Genomic DNA, 13,052 nt, shown 5'->3' with positions numbered 1-13,052 from the left:
TTTTTTCTATTTTATTTTTCGGCTATTTGCCAGGATCTATGGGTTGTTTCGATATAGCATCCGATCCCCCGGACGCTTCCTCTTCAAGTCCACCATCGAATTGTTCTCGATTGCCTTGTCCTCGTGAAAGCCTTTCGCCTTTAACGTCCTCAATACTGACCAATGTTTCTTTATCCAACATGCTCCTGCCTCCCCGTCCGTCCGCAGCTTCGCAAGCCTCGAGAGATTCAACACCCAAAGCCGGCTGCTCCAAAAATCGCCAGTTGTCCCATGCCGCACTCCCGAGTGAGAAATCCAGGAGTGGAACCGTAAGCATCGATGGTGCGACCCCCAAGGCACCAGGGTGTCAAAATTTTAAGGACAGATTCGGAAGCGAGGCCAACGGCTATGGTATCTATGAAGTGAGAACTGACTTTTTGATTTTGAAGTCCGAGTATGGACGTGGGGGCTATGGGCTAGAGAATCTTGGTCAGGTCAGTCAAGTATACGAGAGGATGGCACCGCTCATGTCCAGACTCTTTCAGGCGAGGCAGCTTTGGGGTCAGAGTCGAGAGGGATCCGGAATCCAAGGTGTTTCCAAGTTCAGACCTGTAGGAGAAACCTCCTCCCTTCTCTCCCTCTTCCCCAAGATATTGTTTGTGAACTACAGTCGCATGCAGCCAGTGCATGTGTTGGACAGTTCCGGTGGGCGTACAGGTTGCATCCCTACTTTGCTTGATTAACCACAGGTAGTCTACTCGAACCTCATATATGACCTAAAGCTTCAGTGCCCTGATGCTTTTTTTAGAACAGTCTCTGCTCGGACGGCCAATCTCCCCCAAAAAACGCACCGTCATCCCATTCCAGGGAACTCTGAGCGCACCCAGATCCTTGCAAACGCCTCATTCTATTCAAGGCCTTATCCGCGGCACTCTTCCGCCATCATAAACCGTAGTCGCGTCGCAATGCGTCTCAATCCTTGACATGACCAAGTTGAGCCCAAATAGGTTGTGTTACCACCTCGATCATAGTCTTCATGTGCAGGTTTGCCAGTGAATTTCAAAGGAAAGGAGGTAAAGGCGTCATTTTTTTTTTTTTTTTTTTTTTTCGTTAAAGGCCGTTGCATCTGAACATCGCGAGGTTCTGACATTGTAGGATGCGAATCTGTGGAATTCTTCATTAAAGAATAAAAAAAATGTATTGCTAGGGAACCGAGGCGTGATGGAAGATTGCGAAACGAGGGATAAAAGTAACGAGATATCAGATAGGTAGACTTCAGACAGAACACCGTCTCGCTCTTTTTCGTGGATCAAAAAGGATGCGATGCTTTGTTTGCGCTGGTGCGGAGTGTGTGTGCGCCAGAGATGCAGCTTCAGGATTCGGTGCCAGGCTTTACAGACTTTGTAGGGGTAATGCGGAGCGGATATTAGCATTGGGGCATTGTGTTGTCATCCCATAGAAAAAAAAGTAGGCCATTGATGATGCTATCTACATAGCACATTAAAAAAAACCCCCTCTATGCAAGGGTCTCGGGCAGCAGGCGAGACTCCACCGGTGCACTGGGACTGGCTGGATGAGTCATTTCTGATGGGATAAGGGATGATGGAGGGAGGTGATCCAGCCTTTGGGAGAGAGAGAGAAAAGAATCGTCCTGGGCACACGCTCACACGCACAGCCACAACGCGAAAAAAGAAGTGGAGACGCGTCGTGTCTGAAACATGGTGCGACGGACCTTGGACCGCACCGTGCGAAAAAGTCGCATCCTCGGTCCGTCTATCCTTGCAGCGCGTTGAAGTCCGGTCGATATTTGCAGGCTACTACCTATTCTGACGCGTTTTCTTTGTCGGTGGCAGAACAGGCTGTTTATCCATCGAGTGCATGTGAATATCTATCTATCTTCATTCGACCTATGACCTGTGGATGATACCATCTTTTGCAATCCATTGATGTCGAGATGAGGGAGAGGCTAGAAAACCATATTCACGGTGTTGACGGTGTTACAGGGATCTTCCTGGCTGCATTAGATAATGCTGACGCTCGCTTCCTGTGGGCCCCACAACTGAACCGGGGTCTTGAACCCTCTTTTTGGTCGGTGGACAAGGCCGAGGGGGAGGGAGGGTATAAAAAGAGTTCGAACCGAAGCGCGCGCAGCTTTAATACTCTCTACTCACGGCAAAATTCTTCCGAAACTTCATACCCCCACTCAGCAACGCGACACTTTCCTCATCCTCCCTCCACCACCAAACCGCCTTTAACCAATCACAAATGGAATCACTCGAAAGACTACCCAACATCGTCCGTCTCTCCGAGAGAGTTGTCCGCGTCCTTGGACTTAACCCGAGCAAATTCACTCTCCAAGGTGAGATTACATTTCTGTAACAGTCTATGCAAATGAATCCTTCTCATTCGGTGTGTTCCCACTGCTGATTGCCCTTTTTTTTCTTTCCGAATCTTCTCAGGTACAAACACATACCTGATTGGAAAGGGCCAGCGGAAAGTCCTTCTTGATACCGGCGAGGGCGTGCCCGAATATACCTCGCTCCTTCAATCCGTGCTCGAAAAGGAGCTAGCTGGTTCCATTATCTCCTCGGTCATTTGCTCGCATTGGCACCATGACCACGTCGGCGGAGTTCCAGATGTCATGAAGTTCTTAGCCTCCCGCAACATCCATCTCAACGACCCACCCGCTTCTGCCGCCGATGCAGAGTCGTCCACACACTCTGTGGGGCTCGTCGATCTCGATGCTTCTTCAGTCATGCCCAAGGTGTTCAAATATCCAAGTCCAGAACACGACGATCCCGAGACACGGTTTCTGGAGATCGCAGACAGGCAGGAGATCATAGTGGACGACGAAACTACCTTGGTGACTCTTCATACACCTGGCCACACAACAGACCACTGCAGTTTTTATCTCAAGGAGGAGAACACTCTCTTCACGGCGGATTGTGTCCTGGGACAGGGAACGGCGGTCTTTGAGGACTTGAGCAGCTATATGAAATCGCTGGAGCGGCAATTGACCATCGGAGGAAACCAGCCGTTCAAGATTTATCCCGGACATGGACCAGTGATTGAAGATGGACCGGCCAAGATTCGGGAATACATTGCGCACCGTTTGGATCGAGAGAAGCAGATTCTGAGCGTCCTCACAAGCAGTGGTGGTGGTAGTAGCAACGGCAGCAGCATTGCTGACAGTAGCATCAGTGGCGTCAGTAGTGTCAAACCCAACACAGGAAAGACAGCAATGCAGATCGTCGCAGTGGTCTATGAGGCCTACCCACCGAGTCTGCACCCTGCAGCTGAGCACCAGGTTCTGTTGCATCTCAAGAAGTTGGAGCAGGATGGAAAGGTCCGTAGAGGGGCCGCTGAGGAAATCTCGGACGCAGTGTGGGAGCCGATTCAACAGGCGCAGGCGAGCCTTTGATCGCATCGTCTGTGTGTAAGCGTTAGTCGTCTTCAAAAGAAACATATATATATATAAAACACAACAAGGTGGCCCTTCGCGGTGCCAACAATGTGATTCAATAATGCATTGTAACAGATGGATGGCGAAATATCGATAAACATTACTAGAGTAGAGAACTACGGCTCATTCATTTGGTCCGCGCCTTCAATTGATCTCTCCTGCTTATGACTTTATCCATTGATCTCGTCTTATAATTCCTTCGCCCACCATTCATACTGCACTAGCAGAATGATAATCGATGCTCCCCAATGCGAGCAGCAGCTACAGGCCTTTCGCGCTTCGCACTTTCCCTGATTCATCGTCAGTAAACTATTTCTGTTCGACCTGATCTAAAAACGAATAACACATTGTTCTCTCTGTCTCTTTGAGGAGTTTTTTCGACGATTCCAAGAATGTCCTGAACAATGGGAATGCGGCCTAGTGCCTGGTAGACAACAATTTTGAGCGCTAGTTAAGTGATGGAAAGAAACAGACAAGCAGAACAGGTTGCTGTTCGGAAGGATGTGAAGACTCTGGGGGTTTCAACTGACGAGTTCCGAGTACCGACTCGGTGCACCCTTTTGTATGAGAGAGAAGGATCCCGGCGCAATGTTTCATCATTTAATGCAAGGGTTCCTGTCGCTGCTGAGAGAAGAGCACGTTTGTAGGAGTTTAAACCCGCCCTGAAGTATTTCACAGCCCTGGTCCCTCATCAACCTCCACCTCCACCCCCACCACACAAAGCATCATCCCTCCAAGATGCATCACCCCATCCTCCTCCTCCTCCCTTCCCTCCTACTCTTCACCTCCACCACCACCTCCGTATCCTTCGTCCATGCATCCACACCTATCCAACAACGGAGCCTTCGTCCGTCATCCCTCTCCGACCTCGAGGTCATCACCTCCTGGGAACCCTCAGATCCCAACCGCTTCAATCCCTACAACGGCTCCCTCCTCTCCCCCTTCATGATCCCGCGTGTCTCTGGAACTGCAAACAATACCCGGGTTCAAGACTTTATCCTCGATTACTTCTCAAAACTCAACACCACCAGTCTCACTGGAGGTGACACACCCGATAGCCAACACAACAATCCGATCAAACCACGGACAAATGATCCCAAGGCAAAGACGAAGAAGCATCAAAAGGACCAGGAACGTATCTCTCGGTTATTCAGACGTGCGCCCGGGACGCCCGGTACAGGGTGGCACGTCGAGATCGATCGGTTTACAGAGACCACGCCCTTCGGACCCAAGACCTTCACGAACCTAGTCTTCACCAAGAACCCCCAGGCCGAGAACCGCTTAGTGTTCGCGGCCCATTTCGATTCAAAGTACTTCCCTCCAACGGATAAGCCAGAGGCGCAATGGAACGGTGGAGATGATACCCTGCCGTTCGTGGCTGCAACGGATTCGGCAGCCCCGTGTGCGATCTTGTTGGATCTGGCCGCAAGTTTGGACAGTGCCTTGGACCATCCAGGAAGGACCGACAAGGAGACCACGTTGCAGTTGATATTTTTCGATGGCGAAGAAGCCTTCAAGATATGGAGCGCCACAGATTCACTATATGGATCCAGGTAAAAGAAAAAAAAAAAAAAAAAAAAAAAAAAAAAAGGCGTTCAGGGCATGTATGACTTCTGAAAACTAATCTAACCTCCCGTTTCTTAGGCATCTTGCTGAGCAATGGGCACAAAGGGTTGTCCCGCGTACCAGGACTGCCACCGGAAGAAGCGGCGGCTCTTCATCCAACAATCTGGACGGGATTGAGCTCTTTGTCCTCCTCGACCTCCTAGGCGTCGAGAGTCCTACTGTACCCAATTATTTCAGCGCCACGCACTGGGCACATCGTCACACCATGTCAATCGAGCAACGACTGTGGGAAGCCAAGCTACATGGAGGTCAGGTTCTGGCGAGGAAGAAAGAAAAACTTCAGGAAGGAGCAGGAGAGGACGAGGATGATATGGACGATTTGGGCGCAGAAGAGCCGGTGCAGGGCTTCTTGACCGCCAATCCACCCTATGGAGGAATCGAAGATGATCACCGGCCGTTCTTGCAAAGAGGCGTTCCCATCTTTCATGTCATCCCTACACCCTTCCCAAGCGTGTGGCACAGGCTGGAGGTGAGGATTATGGAGATATACCTTGGCATCTCCTTACTGAAAGGCACGGTTTCTAACCGCTTTTTTTTCTCGCACTTTGTGAAAAACTAATAGGATAACGCGGACGTCATCTCCCCTGAGGTCGTGGAGGGCTGGGCGAATATTTTCCGTGCGTTCGCTGTAGAATACCTGCAGCTTTTGGAGCCCCAGGAACGTCGCCGGGATGAGCTTTGACTAGAGGTGACCGGAGGCACCATATAGTTCGCGGTGCTTCAAAGTCGATACTATAACCCATACAGAATACGCCCATAGACAACAAACATAAAAGCATTCGTGATTATCAATAGTAAATGCATGCATGCAATATGGGCCTAAGACCCTTGTATTATTATTCGCTAGAGAAGTGAAGAAAGGAGCAAGAAAACGCGGCATCACTGTATTTGTGCATGATGCATAAGAAAAGAAAAGGTATGAAAGGCTTCTATTTGAGACTCGAGATGAAAGAGTCCAGGTTGTACTCCTCCTCGTACTGCTTCTCGTCCCATAGACCCTCGAGTGACTCGAGCACGTTCTTCGTCGACATTTTTTGGTCCTCACCATGGTCGCCTCCGCCGTTCACACTGCCCTCTGAAACCCCTTTGCCCTTGCCCTTCTTCTTTCCAGACCCATCCATGTCGTCGCCACCGCTGATCTGGAACAGATCCAAGATCTGGTCTGTGCCCATGCTCTGAATGCCCGAGTTTTGCTGGTTGATGATAGTATTCGCAATATTCAGCTTGAATTTTTGCAATCTAATAAGAATAAAGAGATACCTTAGCACTAAGGAACAGAATGTAACGATGCGATGCAATGCAGCAAATTAAGAGAACAGCACTTACCCCATGATCTTCTCCTCAAGAGTTCCTTTTGTAATCAATCGATAGACATTAACCACCTTCTTCTGTCCCAACCGATGAGCGCGATCCATGGCCTGCAAATCCTTCATTGGATTCCAGTCGTGCTCCACGAAAATGACAGTGTCTGCACCCGTCAGATTCAGTCCCAGTCCTCCGACGTGAGTCGTCAACAGTAGCAAGTCGATGGAGGGATCTGCGTTGAACTTTTGTACAATGCCGTGTCGCTTAGAAGAGTCAACCGCACCATCGAGACGCATGTACGACACTGAAGGTAGCAGCGGTCGTAAGAGATCATTCTCGATAATGTCGAGCATCGCTTTTTGTTGGCAGAATATCAACGCTCGATGCTGGCTGACTGCCGATCCTCCGCCGCTGATCAAGGATGCTTCCACATCTGCGCTGGATTCCGAGATGGGCTTCGACCCAATGCCACAATCAATGAGCAGCTGCTTCAAGGCCTGAAGTTTTGGTGCAAAACCTATATCGTGGAGCGATTGTCCCCTGATCTGCTTCATAACTTTGGCGTGCTCGGGATGGTTCTCATTGACAACCAGGAGCGGATGGTTACACAGTTTGCGTAGATACTGCAAGGCTTGGAAGATATGAGTAGCCTTCTGTGGCGTGTCGGCCGCCTTGTTCTCCTCTGTGAGTTCCTCCTCCATTTCCCGCTTGACCTGCGATTTTGAGAATTCTTCGTAAAGCTGTTTCTGCAAATCGCTCAGTTCACAATAATAATCCTGAATAATCTTGGGTGGCAAGTCGCTCAGAACATCCTCCTTCAGACGACGCAGCAAGAATGGCAACACCTGCTTGTGAAGCGCCTCCAGTGCCAGCACACCTAGGACAACAACAATCTTCTGGGTTAACCAAGTGCATAACTCACCATTACAACGGAGCTTCCAGACAAAAAACACATTAGAAACCAATACATACCTGCTTCTTGTTCCCGGGACGAGCTCTTGCAATCTCGACTTGCCAAAATCGGCTTCCCGAATCGCTCGTTGAATTGCTTCTCTGTTCCCAAGAATCCTGGCATCAAAAAGTCAAACAATGACCACAGCTCGAGAACGTTGTTTTGGATGGGCGTTCCAGATAGGATGACTCGGTGATTCGCCTTGACCATCTTGACCGCCTTTGTGATCTTTGTCCGTCCATTCTTAATGATGTGGCCCTCATCCAGGATACAATAGTTCCAGTGAATCTTTTCCAAGTCCTCGATATCGTTGCGAACCACATCGTACGACATAATAACAATGTCGTGTTTCGGGAGTGAGGATCGAAGACGCTTTCTGTCAGCAGGGGCGCCTGTATACATGATTGGCTTGAGATTGTCCGTGTACTGCAAAATCTCGTGGTACCAATGTCCGGTCAGCGTCGGTGGACACACCACCATCGAGGGGCAGTGAGCGTACTGAGGGAATCCTGTCTCTGCCAACTTGACCTTTCGGTCGTGCTGGTCGCTAGCCAACATACAAATTGATTGCAATGTCTTGCCCAGACCCATATCGTCGCACAGGATACCGTGTAGCTGGTACTTATTCAAGAATGCAAGCCAGTTGACACCCTCCTGCTGGTATTTCCTCAACTCTGCCTTGATTTTGATTGGTATGCTGTACGGCTGCAATTTCTTGCTGTCCAACAACTGCATCAAGAACTGGCGCTCCTCCTGGCGTTGTTGCAACATCTCTGCGGACATCTCTGGTGGGTCGGGGATACCGGCTTCGAGAGGCACAAGCTTGATGAGGTGAGCGAAGCAATTAGTTGATACCAGTCGGGTCGGCTCGTCAGGATCACTCATACGGCCGAGAATAGGCACGATCAAGAATACAACGTAAGGCAGAATCTTTGCATCCATGATCTGAACAACCTCGTTAATCATTTCGACGGCACCTTGGCGACGAATCACGTTGACAGAATCGCTGAGGTGTGGGACCACTCGGTCAATGACTTGATGCATGCCGGGGATAGTAATAACATTGCAGATGACCGCCAGGCACTTAGCAGCAGCATGACGGACGACGGTGAATGGCGACAGAAGTGCGGTAGCAATGTGAGGCATTAGTTGCTCGATCGATGGGTACAGCTCAGGATGTAAATGCGGCACCAAAATTTTGATCATCTCCAAGGCGTCGATAATGTCGTGCCAGTCGTCTGCTTGAAGTGCTGTTGGCCCTGTGATAGGGCCATGCGCAAAAGCCGTCGTCAAGGGGGTGCTGATGCACTCCCAGACTTTAGGAATCTGTATGAACAGATCAGGTCCAAATCGCTCTGCAAACTCCTTGAACGCTGCGACGGCGCCTCGCCTTGTCAGTTTAGTTTCCTCGTCCTCGACGATTTTGGTGTCCTTAGCTGAAATTTTGACGTCCTCCATGCCATGCCCGCTGACGGTCTTGTTGTCTGCCACCGAATCCTTAGATTTCTTGAGCGAGAAGATGCCCTCAAGAGACGAGTCCTGGTCCAAGGAAGGAGTGATTGAAGTGTCACCACAAAGGTATCGTCCAAGATTCTTAACCAGTTTAGGAGTTGGCACTGTCCGGAGACTGCAGAATGGTGAGTTGCAGAGGATGATAAGGCTGGCCAGAGTCGATGCGGAACGTGTTTGAAGTTCAACGTTTTCCTCGCTCTAATCAAACCGAATTTAACGTTGGTCAGTTTTGTACAGAATGCGAATATGAATAACAAGTAATATGATGCAGTCCATCAACTTACTCTGACACTCTTCATAACACTATTGATGACCGGGTTGAGCTTCGCAGGCAGAGTCCCCAGGTTAATAACAGCCGATCCAACCGCAGCAGCAACATAGAGATCGGCCTTTTCCTTTATAGACTCGAAATAACCGATGCTTGCAATGACACGGTCGCGGCGACCCTCCAACAAGGGAATGGCGTTTTTACGGGATCGTGCGCTGATCTGGTTCATCAAGTTGGGCACCGAAACAGCGGCGAATTCACGCGCGTAGTCGATAGTGAAATTGCTGCCATCACCACTGTCCGTCATACCAGCAACCTGAGGGAGAGTAGGAACAGTCGCCTGTGGTAATTTGCCGTCGCTGACAAAGGCATTGAGCATCGCTTGAATTTCTGCGCGAATACCCTTTAGAACAGTGATACTCTCCAAGTAGCTGAGTGGTGGCTCCGATACCAAGCATGTTGTTAGCGCTGCTGATGCTGTGAGGGCGAATGGAAGTCCAGCCTCGGTCGGATATGACTGTGAACGTTCTTTGAAGGCCGATGCCCACTCTGCGACGATAATGGCAGACATTTGGCGACGCATAGCCCAGGGTGAATTGAAGTTAGACTGTAGTAAACCATAAAATGCAGCATCCAATTGATCCTGAGGCCAGCCCGCCATGATGAGTCCGAGCGCCTTGCTAGCGCTCAATCGGCACCGAATGACCGATTCTATAGAGACTAACGCCAAATCCTGCTTGAGCATCCCGACGTCGACATTGTGAGAATGGGTCTGTGCTGCCTGAGCCTTTCGGCCACGCGCTGGTATCTCCGCAGTAACTGCCACTCCATGTCCGGTCGGTGAGTAAAAGAGACGGGTATCCAATGGTGTACCGATGGCTGTAAGAAGGATCGTGAAGAACGTCTGAAGATGCGGACCGACAATACTGGTGATCGACGCCGAGGTTGACATGCGATCGATCAAGGCCACCATCACAGTCAAAGAGAGTTCCAGGATATCCCTCTTTTCCTCGACAATGAGATTTTGATAAACCATCCGAACCACCCTTTCGTCGACCCACTCGGCGATAGATTCCAGCCTAAGGAAAGTAAGCATGGCGTTCAGGACTGCAAGTCGGACGCCAGGAATTGTGTGACGGAAGAATGGATTGAGGCGAGGTATGAGATTGACGAGCGAGTGACTAAATAAAAATCAATATAAAAAAAAAAAAAAAAAAAAAGAGCAGAATTAGCGTTTGATTGAACAAAGCTTCGAGCATTTCCAAAGCGAAATGATTATGATGCAGGACCATACCTCTCATCTCTAGGTTGAATCATAAAGTCGAGAACGCTTTGGTAGGTGAAGAGTTTCGCCAATAGGTCCATTACGCTCGCGGTCGATGCCGTCAGATCGTCCTTGAGCACAGCCAGACAGTCCCATAGAACAATGACAACGTCCGGAATCCGCTCAGGCAGCTTGTTGACAAAGTTGGATGAGATGGGGATAAGGGTGGAGGCCGATACTGCCCTAACATCGTCGTCTTCGTCTTTCAATCCAAGCACGACCGCATTAACAACATTCTCCAGCATTTCGGCTGCATATGCAGTGTCATTGTCAAGCAGATCCCTCCTAACAGCGACTGCGTACTTCAGTCCTAGTAATCCTGCATGTCGCACCTCCCAGATATAATCGCGATCCATGCCCTCCTCGAAAACATCGTTCTGATAAATAAGACGCATCAGAATCCCGAGCGTACTCTTCACGCCGTCATCAGACATGTGCTTCAGCAAGGCGCCTAGCGTTTGTGAACAAGTTTCTCTGACAGGTGCAACCACCTAAAGCTCAAAGCAATGCCGATCAGCTCATGCATCTCTCCATATTGAGCAGGTCTGTCATGAAAACAATAAGCACCCCCGTACCTGATCTGAAACGAAATCACCAAAGCGGTCGAGGGAAAACACACAAAGAAGGCGGATTACCAGGTCCTCTAGCCACTCATTATGCCGGACATCATTCTCTTCCTTGGTGCATCCAATGATGCGTCCCGCACCACTGCCCTGGACCTTCAAGATTTCGCGAAGACCGATTCCTGCACCATGACGGACTTCCCAGCCTGGATCAAAGAGATCCATGCACAGCAAATCGCAAATACCCTCAAATGGCCATTCCGTCGATGATTCCAGAATTGACTGCACCGGTAGCTTTGCTTCTACAACTACCTTGTTGGAGTCCGACTGAGGTGTGAACTCAAAGTAGCCGCCTTCCTGTCCTTCCTGACCCGCTCCTGGAGTTGAAGGAGTCCCTGGCGTATCTGGTCCCTTTCGCCGCCCGGCAAGATCAATCACGCGAACCCTACAGAAAAAGTTTTAGGGACAATTAGATGGCGCTAAGACGGATAAATGTGAGGTCCTTGCAATGATGCGTGCTACTTACTTGTCTTTGCCCTTGAATTTCAAATCTGTCTTGGCGCGACGTTTCATCTTGTTTCGTTCTCTTGCGCTCAGCCCCTCCAGATTCACCTCGTTTGAAAGTCCTGGCGAAGGCAGAGGCGCCTTCGATCCTGCAGAACTCGCGCCGGCTGATGGCGTTGGTGGTTGCTCCTGCTTCATGGGTATCGAAAGAGGCTTTGGTCCCGAAATGTCCGACTCGTCCATGAGATCAACTAAAGAACAAACAGAAAACCGATTGCAGGTTGGCATCTCCTGTTCAAATAGCCCAGCGCCGATAGAAATCATGAAGCCCTTGGATCTTACCATCCATAAATTGAGATGTCAACCCAAGATTCGCCGCCAGGTTCTTTCGTTGAATCGCGAGTCGCTCTGCAGGGTCGAGATCACTCAGATCGAGATCGTACTCCTTTCCTGCGGAGCCCAAAAGCAATTTCCCATTCTGGATGACTTGACTGATGTCGAAATTCGAAAATGAAAGCCGATCGTACTTGGGTGCCTCTACTCCTTTCTTTTGATCCGCTGATCCCTCCTCTGTCTTTACTTGTGATTCTATTAACATTCGAGTCAATGTACAATTTAGACTATACAGTAAATATTACCAGAGCACACGTACTGCAACATGAACAAAAAGACTTACCATCTGAGGGGTCCCATTGCGGTACGTTGCTAACAATGGCTTCTAATGCTTGCCCTGCAGCGATTCTTGTATCCCAGCTCTTACTGCGCAAATGTACCAGCACCTAGGCAGATAAATAGGTCGTAAGATCCATTAATTTTTTTTTGTTTACAGACAAGTTGTGCAAGTGTAAAAAGGAAAGCCAGCAGACATGGTAGTGAACTCACTCTTGAAAGCAGATTGAACAGTTCTGAAGGATGCTGCTTCTGGATGTCACCCAACTGCTGTGCTGCCGTTGCTCGTACGGCAGCAGTCGATCCTGTCTCAAGAAGTAAAACGAGTCGATCGAGTCTGGTAACATGGACAAGAAATGAAAAGAAGCATTGTTTGTTGTTGTTGTATTGGGCAGTGATGTTAACAAACTGATTCTGATACAAAGCCCAAACGATAGTGGCCAAGGAACGCACCTGGTAGTCATGGTCGGTATAGTACAATGGTATCGAGGACAGATCCACGCAGTTTCTCGTCTCGCTCACTCTTTTCAGGGGCGCCTTCCCGGATCTACAAAGTAAAAGGCGAGTAAAGCGTGGTGAGAACAAGTCTTCACAAGAGAAGGGTCATGAATTTGCCTCCTCGAAGATACAAGACACGCGTCGCCTAGCGTATTGCACAAACAGCAGTAGTAGCATCCTCAAGGATTGTTAAATTGATCTCGAAAATGGCTTGATCATGGGGCTATATGTGTATTTTAGTTGCAAAAGGATCTGATAGTACAGGTACCGCTTTTGCGTCTATGCTGAGCAAGGAAGGATGCAACCCTTGACTCGAGCAGGAAACGTGGCAAGTGGGCTTGAACAAGGTGCTTTCATAGGACTGGATGAGGGAGCTCTTGGGGTTCGGT

The 13,052-nt window shown here is 49.4% G+C and overlaps 4 protein-coding genes across 4 annotated transcripts; 3 read left to right on the top strand and 1 right to left on the bottom strand.

Annotated features, from left to right (window-relative positions):
• Window positions 1-28: 28 nt before the first annotated feature.
• Window positions 29-538, top strand: BC939DRAFT_451705 (uncharacterized protein; the record flags this gene model as incomplete). Its single annotated transcript, XM_051555708.1, has 1 exon — window positions 29-538. A coding segment is annotated over exon 1 (483 nt), but the record flags the coding sequence as incomplete, so codon positions are not given.
• Window positions 539-2,108: 1,570 nt separating this feature from the next.
• BC939DRAFT_528998 (beta-lactamase-like protein) lies at window positions 2,109-3,496 on the top strand. Its single transcript, XM_051561486.1, has 2 exons — window positions 2,109-2,338; window positions 2,439-3,496. Exons 1-2 carry the CDS (start codon window positions 2,245-2,247, stop codon window positions 3,398-3,400), a joined length of 1,056 nt encoding a protein of 351 aa, XP_051412109.1. The 5' UTR covers window positions 2,109-2,244; the 3' UTR covers window positions 3,401-3,496.
• A 595-nt stretch (window positions 3,497-4,091) lies between these two features.
• On the top strand, window positions 4,092-5,864 carry BC939DRAFT_528997 (uncharacterized protein). The gene is made up of 3 exons (XM_051561485.1): window positions 4,092-4,995; window positions 5,087-5,537; window positions 5,631-5,864. The coding sequence occupies exons 1-3, from the start codon at window positions 4,181-4,183 to the stop codon at window positions 5,748-5,750; spliced, it is 1,386 nt and encodes a 461-aa protein (XP_051412108.1). The 5' UTR covers window positions 4,092-4,180; the 3' UTR covers window positions 5,751-5,864.
• Window positions 5,865-5,997: 133 nt separating this feature from the next.
• On the bottom strand, window positions 5,998-12,629 carry BC939DRAFT_503250 (uncharacterized protein; the record flags this gene model as incomplete). The annotated part of the gene is made up of 11 exons (XM_051560381.1): window positions 5,998-6,307; window positions 6,395-7,250; window positions 7,346-9,035; window positions 9,122-10,286; window positions 10,400-10,920; window positions 11,005-11,437; window positions 11,519-11,747; window positions 11,839-12,084; window positions 12,173-12,275; window positions 12,379-12,502; window positions 12,619-12,629. 11 exons carry the CDS (start codon window positions 12,627-12,629, stop codon window positions 5,998-6,000), a joined length of 5,688 nt encoding a protein of 1,895 aa, XP_051412107.1.
• Window positions 12,630-13,052: the final 423 nt, after the last annotated feature.

This window comes from Gamsiella multidivaricata (genome assembly GCF_025024155.1).
Source record: "Gamsiella multidivaricata strain RSA 2152 chromosome Unknown BC939scaffold_33, whole genome shotgun sequence".
Classification (NCBI taxonomy): domain Eukaryota; kingdom Fungi; phylum Mortierellomycota; class Mortierellomycetes; order Mortierellales; family Mortierellaceae; genus Gamsiella; species Gamsiella multidivaricata.
Note: the sequence above shows the minus strand (reverse complement) of the source record. Positions and strands in the feature narration are given on the sequence as shown.